Source organism: Anomaloglossus baeobatrachus, chromosome 12, assembly GCF_048569485.1.
Source record: "Anomaloglossus baeobatrachus isolate aAnoBae1 chromosome 12, aAnoBae1.hap1, whole genome shotgun sequence".
NCBI classification, from domain to species: Eukaryota; Metazoa; Chordata; class Amphibia; order Anura; family Aromobatidae; genus Anomaloglossus; species Anomaloglossus baeobatrachus.
The window spans coordinates 97,750,778-97,772,038 of NC_134364.1; the positions used below are offsets into that span (position 1 = coordinate 97,750,778).

Below are 21,261 nucleotides of genomic sequence, written 5' to 3' on the forward strand. Positions count from 1 at the left end.
CTCCAGTCATAATCCCTCATCACTCCCTGGCAGTGCCCCCTCCCTTCTTGTTCTCAGTGTTCCACTTACACCTCCATGGCCATGTCCTGTGATATGGAGATGAGGTGGTGTGGGAACAATGGACACAGGATGACTCCCTGCCGTCACCCTGTAGTAGGAGCTGCTAGCTAGTTAGCAAGGCTATGGAAATAGCCAGACAGAACGACTCCAGTAAAAAATGGTTCATATCTCGCAAGCCATATTTCCGATAAATATGGCAACCATAAAAATGGTGTCTCTGCATGCGGACGATGCCGGCACACCCTTTTTATGGGAGCAGGACATTGGGAAATGCCCCAGGCGTGATATCAGCCAATGGGGAACTGGCAGACAGGTCATGAGTCCCCTCGTTCTGTGGCTAAATTCATAGCTGTCACAATGAGAGCATTGGCGTCCGCCTACGACGCTCCCAGGCAAAGTTATGGCCCATATTCCATGTTGGGATATTGTCCATAACTCAAGCCAGGGGTGGAGCAGTGCTCCCTGTGAGGTCACGAAGGTAGGAGGGGACCTGGATTTGGCCAGGTTGATAACCCTACTTCGGCCATTTTCCAGTGTTCTTTCGCTGGGGGCACGTGTAGGAAACATCTGTGGGAAGGATCCTAGAAACCTGGCCTACAGCGCCCCCCTGTGGCCAGACGCAACAAGGTAACTGCTGGAACTGTGTATGCCTGTTTGTAACCCATGCTTTGATTGTAACTGTACTCTGACATATGTATATTCTGTAGATTCCCTATTGTATATATTGTAGTTTCTAGTGTGCTTTAGGCTGATTAAATTATATAATTAATCTTGGGCTGTTCTGTTATCTCGATCTTGAATCCCACGTCTGTGTGTTCGGCTAATAGTTACCGTAAATCGGTTGGTGGCAGCGAATTGTGCCAAGGATTATTGTGGGGAGGCCAGTGAGATCCGGGGAGATTTTATATATTCCGCCCGCGGAGGTCGGGGGAATATATACCTTACTCTCACCGGGGACCCTTCAATAATCGGCATAAGTAGTATAGCGGCCTCCTTGCTTATTGTCGGGCAATTCCATAATTGGCCTGACTATAAGAGGGGCGCTAGAGAGCGCGTCACGTGCTCTGTCTGTCGGTCGGGAGGTATAAAGGAGGGGTGACCCCCACTTGTTACCCCCCGATTGTGACGTACTGGTAGCCAGCGCGGGGGATTTCTGAGTGACCCCCCCGGTGGTTTGTGACATATTGGTGGCATAGCGGTGGGATCGAGATAATAGTGTGTGTGAGTGTGAGACCCATACTCCCAGACACTAAAGACTGCCTGCAGCAGCTGTGGCTGCTGGGGTCTTCAGACTAGCTCAACACTAGAGTGTCAGAGTGCAGATACTGTAAGGTGTGTGGAGGCATCAGGTGTCAGTTCTGTGTCAGTGACCAAAAGTCTGCAAGAATGGCTGATGGCACCAGGAGCAGAGCTATGCAACTGGCCAATGCTAAAGCAGGAGCCGAAGAGAGGGAGGACGGTGTTGTGGACAGTAATGAGGAGGTTGCCCACGAGTCCTCCAGGAGCTCGACGCCAGAAAACCGTTCTGCAGAGGACAGCGCACAAGCTGGCAATTATGGACAAGATGAGGAGCAGCTCACCCAAGGGTCCTCAACGAGCCAGATGCCAGCCCTCCGCTCTGCAAGGGACAGTGAATCACCAGGCTCCGCAGCGGGCCGCAGATCACCACGTGCCATTCCACCGAGCCTGGGAGGCTCGGATAGCCTTCTTCAAATGGCTATGGCCCTTCTCCAGGCTGGAGACCAGGAGGGCTACAAGGGACTCCTGGCAGAGCGCAGGGCAGAGCGGCAAGCAGCGCGTGAGGCTGAGGCTGCGGAGCGGCAGGCAGCGCGTGAAGAGCGCCAGGCAGAGCGTGACTACCAGCTGCAGCTAGCTCAGCTCCGGCCCTCATCAGCCACACGTGACCTTCAAGACACCAAACTTCCAAAGGTCCGTGTTGAGGACTTCCCAGTGCTGGAGAAGGATGGAGACTTGGACTCTTTCTTGACTGCTTTTGAACGGACTTGCTTGCAGCACCATCTGGACAAGGACCAGTGGGCCAAATACCTGACCCCCCGTTTAAGGGGTAAGGCCCTGGATATCCTTGGTGACTTGCCTGCTGAGGCAGATCAGGGCTACGACACCATCAAGCGGGCCCTGATCCAACAGTACAACCTCACTCCAGAGTCCTACCGCAAGAAGTTCCGGAGCCTACAGAAGGGACCAAAGGACTCCTGGGCTGACCACCGGCGGGCACTTGCCCGAGCTGCCGACCACTGGACCCAAGGCCTGCAGCTTTCCACCGGACCGGAGATCCTGGACTTGTTCATCACGGAGCAACTCTTGTGGAACTGCCCTGAGGATCTCCGCCAGTTCATCCGAGACCAGAAGCCAAAGGGGTCCACGGCTACAGCTGCCCTTGCCGATGACTACACCAACAACCGGGCCCCTGAGGCCAGGAGAGCAGTCACCAGCAGCACCTGGAGAGGGGGTAAGATGAATTCGGCGACTGCCCCACCTGCCCCTAGACTGCAGGGGGTGTCCCCCTCAACTCCCCTCTCCAGGCCCGTGGCGGAACCAAGACGGTGCCACCAGTGCAACCTACCTGGACACTTCAAGGCCATGTGCCCTCAGCGTCCCAAGGCCCCGGCTCCGTCCCCGTCCCAAGGGCCGCCCAAGGTGTATTGTGTGGGTGGGGGTGGTGGTAGGTCCCTGGACAGCTTCCAACCTGTCACCGTCGGCCGGTCTGTGACCATAGGACTGCGAGACAGCGCCTCGGAGGTGACTCTGGTGCGGCCTGAGATGGTGTCCCCCCAAGACTTGATCCCTGGAAAAACCCTCGCTGTCTCCGGGATTGGAGGCACTGACCCGGCGCTGCCTGTTGCTGACATTTATGTGGACTGGGGCGCAGGGCGGGGGGTGAGGGAGGTGGGGGTAACTGATCGGATCCCTGCAAACGTGCTACTTGGGACAGATTTGGGGCAGATAACCTCCCAGTTTGGGCCCCCCCCAAGGGCTGAACCTTCAGCCCGTACTGACATGACTCCTAACAATGTTAATGTGTTATCTATGAATGATGTAAGGGAGGAGGGAGTGAACTCTGATATTTCTGCTTGCATAGACACCATAGACACACACTCAGCTGCAGCTGTGACAGGGGAGGGGGTCAGAGAAAGGTGTGACAATGCCTCTACAAGTAACCAGCCTGTGAGCTGGGATCTGTTGCCCTCTGCAGGGATAAGCAGAGAGCAGGGTGCTGCAGGGGGAGGACCAGTGTGTGGGGTGGGGGCTACCACAGCAAATGTGGGGTCCCCAGAGATTTCACAGCGGGGTTCTGTTGCTGCAGGAGGGGAACAGGCAGGTGAGATTGGGGCCGGTCCAGGAGCGGAAGTGCTCCCAGGTAAGATCTCGGTGCATGGTTCCCCCACAACCGGGGTGTCAGGAAGCCAGGTAGGTCTGCCTGAACCGGCGACTTGGTCAGGAACGGAGGAGGAGCAGGCACGACCCACGGTCGCAGCGGCTGTGGCCGCTGTCACCCGCAGTGGGAGTGCTGGAAGCCAAGGGGCCTCCCGGAGGTCCGATAGCTCTTCCCCTTCTGACCAAGTGGCAGCCGAGTCAGGTGGAGGCCAGGACACAGGTCCCGGGGTACTGACCGAAGATGTGACAGTCTCGTCGATTCTGGCCACATCTAGTCAGGGGTTTCAGGCAGCGTTAGAAGCTGACGACAGCCTGAAAGCTCTTAAGGAGCAGGCGGCACAGCCTCCCTCGGACTCGGACCCGGAGCGAGTGGTCTGGGACCAAGGACGGCTGTACCGGGCCACGGTCCAGCAGGGTTCACCGGAGGCGTGGCCCAGGGACCGACAGTTGGTGGTACCCTATCCGTTCCGGACGGAGTTGTTGCGGATCGCACATGAGATTCCGATGGCCGGACACCTAGGGATCGCTAAGACCAAGGCCAGGTTGAACCAGCATTTCTACTGGCCAAAAATGGGGGCCGATGTGGCTGCCTACTGCCGTTCGTGTGAAACCTGTCAGAGAGTGGGGAAGGCGGGGCCACACCCCAAAGCCCCACTGGTATCTCTGCCAATCATCGATGAGCCTTTCAGGAGGGTGGCTGTGGATCTGGTCGGCCCGCTGGCCATCCCCAGCAGCTCCGGGAAACGCTTCATACTGACGGTAGTGGACTATGCCACCCGGTACCCAGAAGCAGTGGCCTTGTCGTCCATTCGGGCTGACAAGGTGGCCACCGCATTGCTGGAGATTTTCTCCCGAGTGGGTTTTCCCCAGGAAATGCTCACTGACCGGGGGACCCAATTCATGTCCCAGCTGATGGAGGCCCTCTGTAAGCAAGTCCAGGTGCGACATCTGGTGGCCAGCCCGTACCATCCACAGACTAATGGCCTGTGCGAGCGGTTCAATGGCACCTTAAAGCAGATGCTTAAGATGTTGGTCGACTCCCATGGGCGTGACTGGGAGCGGTATCTCCCACACCTGTTATTTGCTTACCGGGAGGTTCCACAGGCCTCAACAGGATTCTCACCGTTTGAGCTCCTGTACGGGCGACGTGTGCGGGGCCCCCTGGCTCTGGTGAAAGAGGCTTGGGAAGGGGATTTGGCCACCCCTGGAGTGTCGGTTATCGAGTATGTCATGCGCTTCCGGGACAAAATGCAGGCCTTGACGCAACTGGTACACGACAATATGGCTCAAGCCCAGGCCGATCAGAAGCGTTGGTACGACCAGAACGCTTGTGAGAGGACCTACCAAGTGGGTCAAAAGGTGTGGGTACTGGTCCCCGTACCACAGGACAAGCTTCAGGCAGCCTGGGAAGGCCCATACCTCGTGTACCAGCAGCTCAACCCTGTAACGTACCTGGTCACCCTGGACCCTGCCCGTGGAAGGCGGAAGCCCTTCCATGTGAACATGATGAAGGCACATCATGAGCGGGAGGCATGTGCACTCCCTGTGTGCAACCTGCCCGAGGAGGGAGAAGCGGAAACCCTCTTGGATATGCTAGCCCAGGTCAGGGCAGGCGGATCCATTGAGGATGTGGAGGTTGGCCACCAGCTCTTGGAGGACCAACGGTCCCAGCTGTGGGCCACCCTACACCCCTTCCGGGGGTTGTTTACCAACCAGCCCGGAAGGACTGACTTGGCTGTCCATCACGTGGACACTGGGGATCATCCCCCGATCCGGCGTTCAGCATATCGGGTCTCCCTGGAGGTGCAGCAACACATGCGCCAGGAGATTGACGAGATGCTGAAGCTGGGGGTGATCCAGGCATCCAACAGCGCTTGGGCCTCGCCTGTAGTCCTCGTCCCTAAGAAGGACAGAACCACTCGGTTCTGCGTGGACTACAGGGGGCTCAATGCTGTCACGGTCGCCGATGCGTACCCAATGCCACGCATCGATGACCTGCTCGATCAGTTGGCCGGGGCTCAGTACCTGACCATCATGGACCTGAGCCGGGGATATTGGCAGATCCCCCTGACTCGCAAGGCCAGGGAACGCTCTGCCTTTATTACCCCATTTGGACTATACGAGTCCACGGTGATGCCATTCGGGATGAGGAATGCCCCTGCCACTTTCCAGCGGATGGTCAACACCCTGCTCGAGGGACTTGAAGGGTACGCGGCCGCGTACCTGGATGACATTGCCGTCTTCAGTCCCACCTGGGAGGACCACCTAGAGCATCTAGCACAGGTGCTCAGGCGGATCCACCGGGCAGGTTTGACCATCAAGCCGGGAAAGTGTCAGCTGGCCATGAGCGAGGTCCAGTACCTCGGTCACCGGGTAGGTGGGAGAACACTGAAGCCCGAGCCTGAGAAAGTGGAAGCCATCGCATCCTGGCCCACCCCCAGGACCAAGAAGCAGGTGATGTCCTTCTTGGGGACCGCTGGGTACTATAGGAGGTTTGTTCCATGCTATAGTAGCCTGGCAAAGCCCTTGACGGACCTCACCAAGAAGAAGCTGCCCTCTGCAGTCGATTGGACAATGGACTGCGAGACAGCCTTCCGGGCCCTAAAGGACGCCCTGTCCAGCCCGCCCGTGCTACAGGCAGCCGACTTCACGCGGCCGTTTGTAGTACAGACCGACGCCAGTGACTTCGGCCTCGGTGCGGTGCTCAGCCAGGTGGACTCTGCGAGCCAAGAGCACCCAGTCTTGTACCTGAGCAGGAAGCTGTTACCAAGGGAAGTTGCCTATTCCACGATGGAGAAGGAGTGCCTGGCCATAGTGTGGGCCCTGCAGCGTCTGCAACCCTATCTATACGGGCGCCACTTCATCGTGGAGACGGACCACAATCCCCTCAGCTGGTTGCACACCGTCTCTGGGACGAATGGGCGATTGTTGCGATGGAGCCTTGCGCTCCAGCAATACAACTTCACCATTCGCCACAAAAGGGGCCGTGACCACGGTAACGCAGACGGGCTGTCCCGACAAGGAGAGGTCGCGGACGGGCGCACGGGGGAACACCGGAGTGTGCTGCCCCCTAGCGCCCTCAAAAGGGGGGAGGTGTGAGGCAAATCCCGGGATATGAAGATGAATTATGACTCCAGTCATAATCCCTCATCACTCCCTGGCAGTGCCCCCTCCCTTCTTGTTCTCAGTGTTCCACTTACACCTCCATGGCCATGTCCTGTGATATGGAGATGAGGTGGTGTGGGAACAATGGACACAGGATGACTCCCTGCCGTCACCCTGTAGTAGGAGCTGCTAGCTAGTTAGCAAGGCTATGGAAATAGCCAGACAGAACGACTCCAGTAAAAAATGGTTCATATCTCGCAAGCCATATTTCCGATAAATATGGCAACCATAAAAATGGTGTCTCTGCATGCGGACGATGCCGGCACACCCTTTTTATGGGAGCAGGACATTGGGAAATGCCCCAGGCGTGATATCAGCCAATGGGGAACTGGCAGACAGGTCATGAGTCCCCTCGTTCTGTGGCTAAATTCATAGCTGTCACAATGAGAGCATTGGCGTCCGCCTACGACGCTCCCAGGCAAAGTTATGGCCCATATTCCATGTTGGGATATTGTCCATAACTCAAGCCAGGGGTGGAGCAGTGCTCCCTGTGAGGTCACGAAGGTAGGAGGGGACCTGGATTTGGCCAGGTTGATAACCCTACTTCGGCCATTTTCCAGTGTTCTTTCGCTGGGGGCACGTGTAGGAAACATCTGTGGGAAGGATCCTAGAAACCTGGCCTACAGCGCCCCCCTGTGACCAGACGCAACAAGGTAACTGCTGGAACTGTGTATGCCTGTTTGTAACCCATGCTTTGATTGTAACTGTACTCTGACATATGTATATTCTGTAGATTCCCTATTGTATATATTGTAGTTTCTAGTGTGCTTTAGGCTGATTAAATTATATAATTAATCTTGGGCTGTTCTGTTATCTCGATCTTGAATCCCACGTCTGTGTGTTCGGCTAATAGTTACCGTAAATCGGTTGGTGGCAGCGAATTGTGCCAAGGATTATTGTGGGGAGGCCAGTGAGATCCGGGGAGATTTTATATATTCCGCCCGCGGAGGTCGGGGGAATATATACCTTACTCTCACCGGGGACCCTTCAATAATCGGCATAAGTAGTATAGCGGCCTCCTTGCTTATTGTCGGGCAATTCCATAATTGGCCTGACTATAAGAGGGGCGCTAGAGAGCGCGTCACGTGCTCTGTCTGTCGGTCGGGAGGTATAAAGGAGGGGTGACCCCCACTTGTTACCCCCCGATTGTGACGTACTGGTAGCCAGCGCGGGGGATTTCTGAGTGACCCCCCCGGTGGTTTGTGACAATATATATATATATATATATATTTTTATTTCTCATTTTATTCTGCAGCCCATCATAGGTGAAAACGAATCCTGAGATCTAGTGCGACTTTCTCATCACTCGCCTATTTTCAGCTTTGCGTCGTGGGGATTTTGTTACCCGGCTCCAAGGGATGTAGCTAATTAGAGAAAGGAAGTAGATTTTAGAAAGGGAAGTGCTAAAACACGGAGGTGTAAGGTTCAGTACAAGTACAAGGATGTGGTAGGATATACAGTAAGTGCGCTGCCTCAGAAAACAACCCCGCGAAGAACTGTGCGGTGACCCTATTAGCCATCACCCGTATTCCTGAATTACAAGCCTTCTCAGTTAGGCATTTCATCAATTACTATATCAAGCAATCCTTGTGTATCTAGAAAAACCGGCTGACCACTTTTTTTTTTTTTTTAATATTTTAAATCTTGTGGCACTTGAAAATTTTAGCCCTACAATTGTTCACCGCCCTTAAGAGGATGTAAAAAAAAATAATTAAAAAATCCTGCATTTCAAAAACAGTGCTACCCCTTATGTATTGACATGCAACAAAGCCACAATACCAGACACAACCTGTGAATAGGAGGGGCGCTGTTTTTTTTTTTTTTTCTTTCAATCAACATACTTTTCTAATCCTGGAGAAGCCCCCTCATTTCAGACACATGCTTAGAATAAAGCACTCTGTAGGTAATATCATCCTTCTTTTTTCACTCACACAGGTAGTGTTTTTTTTTCTCTTTCTTGCTAAAGATAGATCCTCAGATTTTTAATTAGCAGATGGAGCAACACCGACATAATTACACGTGGTTAAGTCGTGAGCGGGTGTTCTTGTGAATTGCAGCACTTGCATGCCGGGCCACGCGCTAATGCGCGACTTACACTCTTCTATCATCAGGAGATCATACATATTAATACAACCCAGCTTTCCTCTGCGGGTATTAAGGGCCAAGGGAATGAAGTAAAGAATGTTCTCTCAATACAGATGTATTTTATTCAGAAAATCTGGAAATGCAGGATAATATAATATAGGCTGTGTTCTATGTTTTCATTTTAGTATAAGGTTAACTTATACGAAACTATAACTGCTATAATACTGCCCCCGATGTACAGGAATATAACTACTATAATACTGCCCCCGATGTACAGGAATATAACTACTATAATACTGCTCCTATGTGCAACAATATACGGTAGCTACTATAATACTGCCCCCTATGTACAAGAATATAACTACTATAATACTGTCCCCTGTGTACAAGACTATAACTACTATAATACTGCCCTCTATGTACAAGAATATAACTACTATAATACTGCCCCCTATGTACAAGAATATAACTACTATAATACTGCCCTCTATGTACAAGAATAAAACTACTATAATACTGCCCCTATGTACAAGAATGTAACTACTATAATACTGCCCCTATGTACAAGAATGTAACTACTATAATACTGCCCCTATGTACAAGAATGTAACTACTATAATACTGCCCCTATGTACAGGAACATAACTACTACAATACTACTACTAGGTAGAAGAATATAAGTTCTATAATACCACTCCCTATATACAAGAATATAACTACTATAATACTGCTCCTATGTACAAGAATTTAACTACTATAATACTGCCCCCTATGTACAAGCATATTACTACTATAATACTGCCCCTATCTATTAGAATATAACTACAACTGTCCCCTATGTCCAACTATATATCTATTATAATACTGCCACTTGCCTTATAATATACTTCTGATGAATATTCTTCCCCATAAGTGGATATACTGTGTTTCCTCACAGTAGCGGTAGTATTCCCTCTATGTTACGTTACTCTCTCCTCCCAGCTGCTTTTCCAAAACACATTTTGGGAATCTGACCTGTTCCAACTTTTTTTTCTCTCTCACTCTCTCAGGCTTTTCCTGGCCTGAGAATCTGACAGTGGAAAAGCTATTTTTAAACCGTGCCTCGGCTATTTTTGGGACAGCAAGTGTAAAATTCCTCCTCTCAAAAACAATGGAGCGCACAGCAAAATAACAATTCATGGAGACGGCGGGGGCCTTTGGCGTTCCTTGGCTGCCCTCACCGCGCGCACACGTCTTGCCTTCTGGGTCCGGTGCTGCGACGTCCTAACGCGGTGATTCATGCATCTTGCTCAGGACAACAATGTCGGCTTCCTGTTTTGCATGTACGAATCCAAAAACCTTCCCTATAGTGGAAAGCTTCAGTGGTGGAACATGTCAGATTCAAGCAAATTTAATTTTATTTTTTTTCATCCTGTGACAGCCTAAGTGTATTTGCTCATTTTTTTAAAAATAAGTTTTCAGCAGGTATGATCCAAAAACGGAAACCTTTTTTTTTTTTTTGCACTTTTCTGGCCACTAGGGGGAGATATGACATGAATGTCTTATCAGGTTAGTTTAATATTTTTTATTTTATTTATTTATTTATTTAATTAATAATAAATTAAATAGTTTTTTACAGCCTATAATTTAATTTCATTTAATTATCATGTAATTTTTTGGGGGAATATTTTTTAACAAGTTACAAAAATAATGAAAAATAATAAAAAATACAAATAATATACAAAAGGTTACATTTATTATTATTATAAATTATTATTATTAATTATTAATTATTATTTCTGGAAATAATCCAAATATTGTATATATTTCATTGCTTGGTGGCCCTGTGCTTAGGGTTATGTGCTGGAGAGCCTATGTATAGTTTTTGCACTTAGCAGAGATGAAAGGATGGGTTGTTGAGGGAACCAGGGGCCTGATGTATTGTGGACCCAGCAGAATCGGCACTATCCCAGGCTGCGTCTTCCTGCACTTTTTGCCCCCATCAGCATATTGTATGGGGGGATAATAAGACAGATACACATGATTGATTCTAAACTGTTAGAAGGCTTTGGGGAGAGTTTCTTCTGCTGAACAATGTGCGTGAATTTCAGGATATTATCCCCAAGGGGATGTGATTTAACAAGGCTGAACTCTGTCTGATGGGAAACATGCCTTTCACATGCTCTCTCTTTTCTCTCTCCCCTCATCTGCAGAACTGAAGGAGGCGAAAATCCCTGCGAACATCTGGACCCAGCGGACAAGTAACATGAACTGAAGGGAGACGAGCGCGGGGGACTATTTGCAATTGTAAAGAGAGGGGGGGATCAAAGACGGGAACCCATTCTCCGCAAGGTCTTCGCTCGGACAGTGAGGATTTACAGGAATCATGGGCAGGAAAAAGATTCAGATCCAGAGGATCACAGATGAGCGGAACAGACAGGTTGGTAGCAACAAGATTTTTGGGGGTGAATTGTAAAACTTCTGGTTCTCTTTTAACATTTAGTTCATAAGAATACGTTTATTATTACAAGCAGGAGCTCACAATCTATTCTGTATTATTGGGTCTTAAGTCCTAATTGACATAGTTTTATTGTTCTCTTGTTATTTGTCAGTCATATTACTTTTTATCTGCAGAAATGAGCAATGAAATGAGATGTCTGCCACTTAGGCCTTAATAGACTCTCTGAAAAATGGCTGCCGTGTACAAGACTATACTGTAACTACTATAATACCGCTCCCTATGTACAAGAATATAACTACTATAATACTGCTCCAATGTACAAGAATATAACTACGATAATACTGCCCCTTATATATAAGAATATAACTACTATAATACTGCCCCTATGTACAAGAATATAACTACTATAATACTGCCTCTATATACAAGAATATAACTACTATAATACCGCTCCCTATGTACAAGAATATAACTACTATAATACTGCTCCAATGTACAAGAATATAACTACGATAATACTGCCCCCTATGTACAAGAATATAACTACTATAATACTGCCCCTATGTACAAGAATATAACTACTATAATACTGCCCCTATGTACAAGAATATAACTACTATAATACTGCCCCTATGTACAAGAATATAACTACTATAATACTGCCCCTATGTACAAGAATATAACTACGATAATACTGCCCCTTATATACAAGAATATAACTACTATAATACTGCCCCTATGTACAGGAATATAACTACGATAATACTGCCCCTATGTACAAGAATATACCGTATTTTTCGGACTATAAGACGCAATTTTTCCCCCCAAATGTTGGGGTAAAGTGGGGTGTGTGTTTCATAGTCTGAATGTAGGGCTGTGGGGAATGAGGGTGCTGCGGCGGAGCGGGTCATCGGCAGCATGCGCAGGCTGTAGCAGCACCTGCCGTGACCACGTGGGCCCGCTCATTTCATATGCATGCATCCTCCCGCCCATCATTTCTCAGCACTGAAGCTGGCACTGACAGGTGGGCGGGATGATGGGCGAGGGGGGGTGCATAATTAGCAGCCGGCCCGCGTGATCACCCCTGGTAACTACAGCCTGGAGTGATCATGTGCGGCTGTATTCACTGCCCCCCCGCACATCATCATCAGCGCGAGGCGCAGTGAATAAGTATGGTATACTCACCGGCCACTGATCCCTGCAGCATCGCAATGCCCTCCTGTCTGCCAGCCCGCTGATGTGTGCGGACAGTGGTGCGCTCAGCATTGACGTCATCCCTGTGTGCACCGCTCTCCACACACATCAGCGGGCCGGCAGATAGGAGGACATCACGATGCCGCAGGGATCGGTGACCGGCTCCACACAGGTCAGCGGCGCTGCTGCTGACACAGACAGGAGGACGAGCGATGCTGCTGGAGGGAGAAAGGTGAGTATAAACGTTTATATTTTTTTGTGTGCCACAGGGTACAGGCCATATACCAGGATGGGGGTATATAGCAGGATGGGAGTATTTATCAGAATCGTGGTATTTAGCAGGACGGGGGCATATAGCGGGACGGGGGCATATAGCGGGACGGGGGCATATAGCGGGACGGGGGCATATAGCGGGACGGGGGTATTTATCAGAATATGGGTATTTATCAGGATGGGGTATGTACCAGGACGGGGGTATTTATCAGGACGGGGGAATATAGCAGGATGGGGGCTTTACCAGCATCGTGGACATATATACAAGGATGGGGATCATATACAAGGCAGGAGGATCATTGCCAGCATGGGGTACCTTAGTAGAGAATTTGGGGACATTACCCCCATAACAGTGTCAGCAGCAGATCCACGCCCCATAACAGTGTCATGACCACATTTTTTGCTTAAAATATTTTCGTATTTTCCTCCTCTAAAACCAGGGTGCGTCTTATAGTCCGAAAAATACGGTTACTACTATAATACTGCTGCTATATACAAGAAAATAACTACTATAATACCGTCCCCTATGTACAAGAATATAATTGTTATACTGCTGAACCTATGGATATGAATGTAGTTTGAAGTTGAACGTTAGGAATTTTAGGAAATTTGCTATTTGTATGTTGTTCTGCAGCCTGGAAAGGGTTAATCAGCCCTCTAAGCCTCCGTCCTGTGACAAGCCCACAGGGTAGAGGTTTTAGAGAGCCAGGGTTAAAAAGGCAAACCATATGAGTTGAGATCGTTTGCCCTAGGACTACAATGGGTTCAAGATGTCCTGCATTATGCTGCTCAGAAGTATAAACGTCCAAATTCTGTTTACAAGACGTAATTATGCCGCCATATGTTCTCTAGCTATTTGTTTGTTTGATGTCACATAATACGCTGGCTGACTTTCAGGTATGTTGGAACAGTGTTACCATCCACCAAACAGAATAGTGCGGGGTCAGCCATGATAAAAAAAGTGAAATCTTTTGAAGCATATTTCATTTTTTTGCAATGCAAAATCCACGAAAAATCTGAATGGAAAGTATTTGGATTTGGATAACTTGCCAACATGGTTGGGACCATTAACCCTTTGTGAAAGGAATGTGCTGACTCTTGCCTGGCAGAAGAAGATGTGGGAAAGAGCGGCCCTGGAGATAAGTCTCTAGTCTGGCTGCAGATTATTTTTCTCTCTGCTGTGATCACGTGCACGCTCGGTTGAGGCGAGTGTGCATTTATATGGGGGAGTTGTGAACAAAATTCTCTTTGGCTAAGGGGTACTTCTCACATAGCGAGATCGCTGCTGAGTCACGGTTTTTGTGACGCAGCAGTGACCTCATTAGCGATCTCGCTGTATGTGACACTGAGCAGCGATCTGGCCCCTGCTGTGAGATCGCTGCTCGTTACACACAGTGCTGGTTCATTTTTTTGGACGTTGCTCTCCCGCTGTTAAGTACACATCGCTGTGTGTGACAGCGAGAGAGCAACGATCTGAATGTGCAGGGAGCAGGGAGCCGGCGTCTGGCAGCCTGCGGTAAGCTGTAACCAAGGTAAATATCGGGTAACCAAGCAGCCCTTTGCTTGCTTACCCGATATTTACCTTGGTTGCTAGCATCCGCCGCTCTCAGGTTGCCAGTGCCAGCTCCCTGCACTCGTAGCCAGAGTACAGATCGGGTAAATAAGCAAAGCGGTTTGCTTATTAACCCAATGTGTACTTTGGCTAGGAGTGCAGGGAGCCAGCGCTAAGCGGTGTGCGCTGGTAACCAAAGTAAATATCGGGTAACCAAGCGCTTGGTTACCCGATATTTACCTTAGTTACCAAGCGCAGCATCGCTTCCACGTTGCTGCTGGCTGGGGGCTGGTCAGTGGTGAGATCTGCCTGATTGACAGCTCACCAGCGACCATGTAGCGACGCACCAACGATCCTGACCAGGTCAGATCGCTGGTGGGATCGCTGGAGCGTCGCTAAAGTGTGACGGTACCCTAACAGCTATTGAAGATCTATAGCCATCTTTAGATTGTAAAGGTGGTCATTGTTCAACGATGAGAAAATCCTGTTATGACTTGTCCATGTGCATCCACTGGGACCCCAATGGATTCCCAGAACGGAAATGCCCTGCTGTACAAACGCCTCCACTTCATTTATTGACTATAGGACTACAGGAGGTAGCCAAGTCCCTTGTCTTCCTCCTGTGGTCCCATGGACAATAATCGGAGTGGTCGTGAACATGCGCATTCACTATTTTATGTTATACGCTCCCTGTTTTGAGGTTTTAGTCGGACCTCAGCCGATAAGTAGTTTTATCTGGCCATGTGACCACTAGGACAGAGTGTGTAAGAAAAAGCAGTGCCAGCGCATGCACATGACCGCTCCGATTACTGTCTTTGGACCTGCAGGAGAAAGAAGTCTGATAGCTGATAACTCGCTGATCGGTTGGTTTCTACACCCCCATTTGGGACAAGCGCCCCCCCTTCAGATATATGATATAGCCCTTCAGATGTTATTGGAAACCACAAAATCACTGTCAGACAGTCTGTCACCTCCGCCGATCACCGGTGACTTCCTGCTCGGGCGCAGTCACCAGGATCGTAACAGGAAGTCACCAATATGGAGGAAACCGATGTAAACAAGACGGGGCCGGAGAAGAAACATGGGGTCAGCGGATGACTGTGGGGGGAGGTGTGAAGTGGCTTCTGAATCTTTGTAGAAATAGCAAATGAAAGCCTCCGTGAGTGAACATTGTTACGGTGCAGCCGCCCACATAGTGTACAATGTATACAATTGTTTTGGAAAGATAAAAGCCCCCGGCAGTTGTCCTTGTCACCGCTGCTTAGCTATTAACGCTGAACTCGTTCTCATTGTGCCTGTGGCTGTGAGACACGATGCCTGCCCCCCTGTTATAGCTGACTAGTCTCATGACAAGCGGCGCACTACACGGCTCATTTCTACAGTGCACGCTCCGACTTGGGAAATAACAGGGGACTGAGAAGCTGGAAGCTGCTGCCAGCCAATCACAAAGCACTTCTCAGCGCTGGCATTGGATTGGCCACGACGTTTCTCCAAATTTAAGCCAAAATCAGTGTAATGAACCGACAAACATCCAAAATGCACTCTTAAAGGGGAGGTCTTTAGATGGCTCTGTCTGTAGGACAATCCTATTTGCAAGTTGATGTTCTCAATGTTGCTCCTTTAATTCGATTTATCCGATATTTTTTTTTCCTAAAGGTTTTCAGGTTGGGCCACTAAGCAAAAATGTTAGGGTTCAACGGCCCTGACCTTATATTTTTCCTTATGCTTGCCTCCTAATTGACAGTGGGTTCACATTACTGTGATATTATCTGCCATATATCCTGTAGTTTCCTTGACTCCACCCTATTGTTGCATGTTATCATTTTCTGATTGGTACGTTAAGGGTCACGTATTGAACGCACGTGCGTCCCTTAGTTTTAATAGTAAAACGTAAAGATGCCGTAACACACCCTGGTGAAGCTTACCCTTTAAATGTCTTCGCCAATCCAATGCTGGCCTCAGTAAACACTGCTCAGAGCTACGTCTTTGTCCCGTGAGCCGCCTGATCCGTGGATTCGAATATGCTGCCCTTCGATGATCGGCGACTGTATTTTACAGCTCAGTGACCGCAGCACTGATGGCAAAATGAGGCACCGAGCAGCTGTCAGCGTGAACGCTCGCATGCCCGGCTCATTATTGACACGGTAGGAAGAGGTTATCTCTTTTCAAGTGCCCAGTACCAACAAAGCCACGCTTTGTGGCCTGAAAATATATTTTGATTTGTAACTAAACGTGAGCCGCTATTGCCTAATTTTGAGCCAGGAGCATTCGTTCCTCGGCTATATGAACACGCTTTAACCGAGCCTCTTTTGTCCCAAGGCTGCAGGCAGAGACTTTGGAAAGTTGGGGGTCATGAGACTGCCAAGGTCCTTGTCGCACTCACACACAGATGCCAGGAAGCGTGGGAGAATGGAACTGCTTCACGAGGAAATATGACTTCCTGCCGCTCCTCAGCCCTGCATCTTGGAGTCTCCTTTCATTCATGTGGCTTGTTTCTATAAGACACACAAAAATGTCCACCAGTTTAGAAGAGGCCCCCAGAGTACACCCATATACCCCCACTCTAGGACTAAGCTGGCCGAAATGAACCACTACATCTGGCAACTGATTTCTATAGTCATACCATGGCAGTTCTTGATAACGCACCGCAGTGGATTGTACGACGCGTGCGTGGAGCAAACCGTGTGTGTTTCTGGCCTTCCTTGTAGGCAGCTTCTGAACAGTTAGGAAATATGGGCAGAAGAATGAGCTCAACATCCATGGATCCTCAAGGAATTGAACAGGGGTAGAACTGAACATTTTTGGTAGCGCACATTACTATAAAGATCGTCATTTTGCAGGTGTAAGGCAATGATCCTCAGTTGATCGGTCATGAAAAAACACTTTGATATCAAAATTAAAAATATAACAGAAACAGCATAAAAAAACCCAAATAAAATAAAAAATAACAAAAAAGCCTTGAAAATAATACAGGAGACAGTAAAAGCTGCTTTACACGCAGTGACATCGCTAGCGATCGCACCCGCCCCTGTCGTTTATGCATCACGGTCAAATCGCTGCCCGTGCGAACAATATCGCCGGTACGTGTCACACATACTTACCTTCCCAGCGACGTCGCTGTGGCCGGCAACAACCTCTTTTTTAAGGGGGCGGTTCGTTTGGCATCACAGCAACGTCACTCAGCAGGCCACCAATTGAAGCGGAGGGGCGGAGAGCAGCCGCATGAACGTCACTCCCACCTCGTTGCCGGAGGACGCAGGTACGTTGTTGTTCCTCGTTCCCGGGGTGTCACACGTAGCGATGTGTGCTGCCTCAGGAACGACGAACAACCTGCGTCCAGAACGAGCTACGACATTTTGAAAATGAACGACGTGTCAACAATCAACGATAAGGTGAGTATTTGGGATCGTTAGTGGTCGCTCGTAAGTGTCACACGCAACGACGTCGCTAACGAGGCCGGATGTGCGTCACGAATTCCGTGACCCCAGCGATATCTCGTTAGCGATGTCGTTGCGTGTAAAGCGGCCTTTAGATTTGGTGTGAATGGATTCCTCAGATAAGGCCCAATGATCAGGTTGGTGATCTTCAGCCGTTCTGTGAGACGTCTCCGGCCTCCCCACATCCGCGGCTCTTCTTTTGATTAGCTGGCCTGGAGAGACAAACATCTAATGTCGCACCAAGCCAACAAATCGAAACAAGAGCCATAAATGTGCGAAGGCCAGAGGCGTCTCTGGGCCACCTCCGCAAAACTACTCATTCCTGACCGGGTCCTGTGAATTGATTTGTGCCAACACTAATGATAATAAATGCGGACATTTATTTGTATATAAACCAAATAACTTGATAAAAATATTATCTTGTAATGTGAAAAATGATTAAAAAACCTTACTACCAATTTTAATATTTGATCATTAACTTTTTTTTTTTTTTTTTTTAATTCTGTAGAAGTGTTGGGTTTACGATGAGGGTTATTGGGACGTCTTTGGGTAAGTTCACACAGTGTGTTTTTCGCGGCGTTTTTGCGCAGTTTTCGGGTGCGTTTTTGCTCAGAAAACTGCATGACTTTGCTTCCCCAGCAAAGTCTATGAGTTTTCATTTTTGCTGTCTGCACACAGCGTTTTTTTTTCAGCTGCGTTTTTGTGGTGCCACAAAAACTCAGCATGTCAATTATTCCCGCGTTTTTCACTGCGCTTTTCATCCATTGAGTGCAATGGGATGTTGAAAGACGCAATGAGAAATGCAAATAGCTGCGTTTTGGTGCGTTTTAGTGCGTTTCTAAGACCAAAAACGCAGCTATCAACGCAGGAGGTGGGTAGTAAAGTGACGTGTACAGGAAGAGGATTCCTTCTGTCAGTAAACACAGAAGCGTGAATCCTCCCGGTACCGTCACCGCCGCTTCCACCTCCCGTCCTGGGCATGTATGCTGCCGTGCGGCGCCATATCTGGGCGGGAGGTGGAAGCGGCTGCGAAAACAAAAGTGAACAGTAGAAAAAAAAAAAAAAAGTTATACTCACCTGTCTGCAGACTCCCGGTGCCATGCCCGCTCCCAGATCCTCCTACCGGTACCGCCGCTCCGGGTGTGTGCATTCTCCCCGGGTAGGTATGCCTGCAGGATGCAGGACCTGGCGATGGATCACCTGATGCAGTCACCTGACGCATCAGGTGATCGTAAGTATCGCGGTGACGCGGGCGCCCGGCCGGTTTAAGCTATCAGCGGATGCGTCAGGAGACTTCATCCCTGATTACCGGCAGCTGCTGCAGCGATCGGACAGGATCAGACTCCCGCCCCATCGCTGCAGGAGCTGCCGGTAATCAGCACATAAGTGAGTATTTTTTTTTTTGCACCGATGCATCTGCTGATTGTATAAACGGCTTTTATACAATCAGCTGATGTGTGATGTACTTCAGCCCCTAGAACCTGACAACATCATCTGATCGCTTGGCCTTCCAGCAAACCGATCAGATGATATTGGATCCGGATTGGACGGCGCGGGACCCTTGACCCAGGATTACTGCGGAAGGGGGGTTCTTTATTTTAATAAAGATGGAGTCACTAATTGTGTTGTGTTTTATTTCTAATAAAAATATTTTTCTGTGTGTTGTGTTTATTTTTTATCTTTACTAGAAATTCATGGTGGCCATGTCTAATATTGGCGTGACACCATGAATTTCGGGCTTAGGGCCAGCTATACAGCTAGCCCTAACCCCATTATTACCCAGCGAGCCACCCGGCATCAGGGCAGCTGGAAGAGTTGGATACAGCGCCAGAAGATGGCGCTTCTATGAAAGCGCCATTTTCTGGGGTGGCTGCGGGACTGCAATTCACAGCGGGGGTGCCCAGAAAGCATGGGCACCCTGCACTGTGGATTCCAATCCCCAGCTGCCTAGTTGTACCCGGCTGGACTCAAAAATTGGGCGAAGCTCACGTCATTTTTTTTTTAAAAATTATTTCATGAAATTCATGAAATAATTAAAAAAAAAAGGGCTTCCCTATATTTTTGGCTCCCAGCTGGGTACAAATAGGCAGCTGGGGGTTGGGGGCAGCCCGAACCTGCCTGCTGTACCCGGCTAGCATACAAAAATATGGCGAAGCCCACGTCATTTTTTTTGTTTGGGGGGGCAAAGAAATCCTGCATACAGTCCTGGAAGGAGGATGCTGAGCCTTGTAGTTCGACAGCTGCTGTCTGCTCTCCTACATACACTATTGGATGGAGGATGCTGAGCCTTGTAGTTCGACAGCTGCTGTCTGCTCTCCTGCATACACTATTGGATGGAGGATGCTGAGCCTTGTAGGTCTGCTCCCCCTGACTCTCCCTCAACCATACAGTCCTGGATGGAGCATGCTGAGCCTTGTAGTTCTGCAGCTGCTGTCTGCTCTCCTGCATACACTATTGGATGGAGTATGCTGAGCCTTGTAGTTCTGCAGCTGTCTGCTCTCCTGCATACACTAGTGGAGAATGAAGAACACATTGAAGAAGGAAATTACATCAGACCTTTTTTTTTTGTTCACTGATAAAAAACACATAAAGACGCAGTGAGCAAAAACGCTGCAAAACGCAGCAAAAAAACGCACCAAATCGCGGCAAAACGCGTGCGTTTTTTGTCGCGTTTTTTTGACGCGGGTGCGTCTTTGTGCGGTTTTTGCCGCAAAAAACGCACAAAAACGCAGCGTCAAAAAAACGCAGTGTGTGAACCTAGCCTTTAGGTGTTTTTTTGCCCACTCAGCGAGTATATGAGGCTATCATAATGAAGTGTTAATATGATTCAGTAATCCTTCCTAATAAGCGGCTCAGCATGACAGCCCCCTCCCTGGAGGAGATTGTAGGCAGAGACATTAATGAGCAGGGCCTGGATAGTGTTATCAGATAGGTGCTGTTATCAGCCGGTGGGTGCCTGCCCTGCAATGTCACCAGGGATCTGTCTGGGGCGCTGCCATCACCACTAGGAAGAATGCCCATAGATGGCAGGAAGACGGATGAGAAGCTCAGACACTGTGCATGAAGAAAGTAGCCGGGCGCAGCAGTGATACTTCTATACTAACAAAACAGCAGCCACCTTATCATTCTCTTTCCTCTCTCACCTCCTTACATCACATACAGTATGTAATACTGTCTGCTGAGCTGTGTATCTAATCCTATCCTGTGTGATACTGTCTGCTGAGCCGTGTATATAATCCTCTCCTGTGTGATACTGTCTGCTGAGCTGTGTATCTAATCCTATCTTGTGTGATACTGTCTGCTGAGCTGTGTATCTAATCCTATCTTGTGTGATACTGTGTGCTGAGCTGTGTATCTAATCCTATCTTGTGTGATACTGTGTGCTGAGCTGTGTATCTAATCCTATCCTGTGTGATACTGTCTGCTGAGCTGTGTATCTAATCCTATCTTGTGTGATACTGTCTGCTGAGCTGTGTATCTAATTCCATCCTGTGTGATACTGTCTGCTGAGCTGTGTATCTAATCCTATCCTGTGTGATACTGTCTGCTGAGCTATGTATCTAATCCTATCCTGTGTGATACTGTCTGCTGAGCTGTGTATCTAATCCTATCCTGTGTGATACTGTCTGCTGAGCCGTGTATCTAATCCCATCCTGTGT

At 49.1% G+C, this 21,261-nt stretch overlaps 1 protein-coding gene across 7 annotated transcripts in view; it reads left to right on the forward strand.

Annotated features, from left to right (window-relative positions):
* The window catches only part of MEF2D (myocyte enhancer factor 2D), a 176,806-nt gene that overhangs the window by 124,676 nt on the left and 30,869 nt on the right, over positions 1 to 21,261 (forward strand). For all 7 annotated transcript variants that reach the window (XM_075330352.1, XM_075330354.1, XM_075330347.1 and 4 more), the window contains one exon: positions 10,899 to 11,125. In XM_075330352.1, the coding sequence (XP_075186467.1) occupies positions 11,072 to 11,125 (54 nt within the window). In that variant the 5' untranslated portion in view covers positions 10,899 to 11,071. The remainder of the gene's footprint in view (positions 1 to 10,898; positions 11,126 to 21,261) is intronic.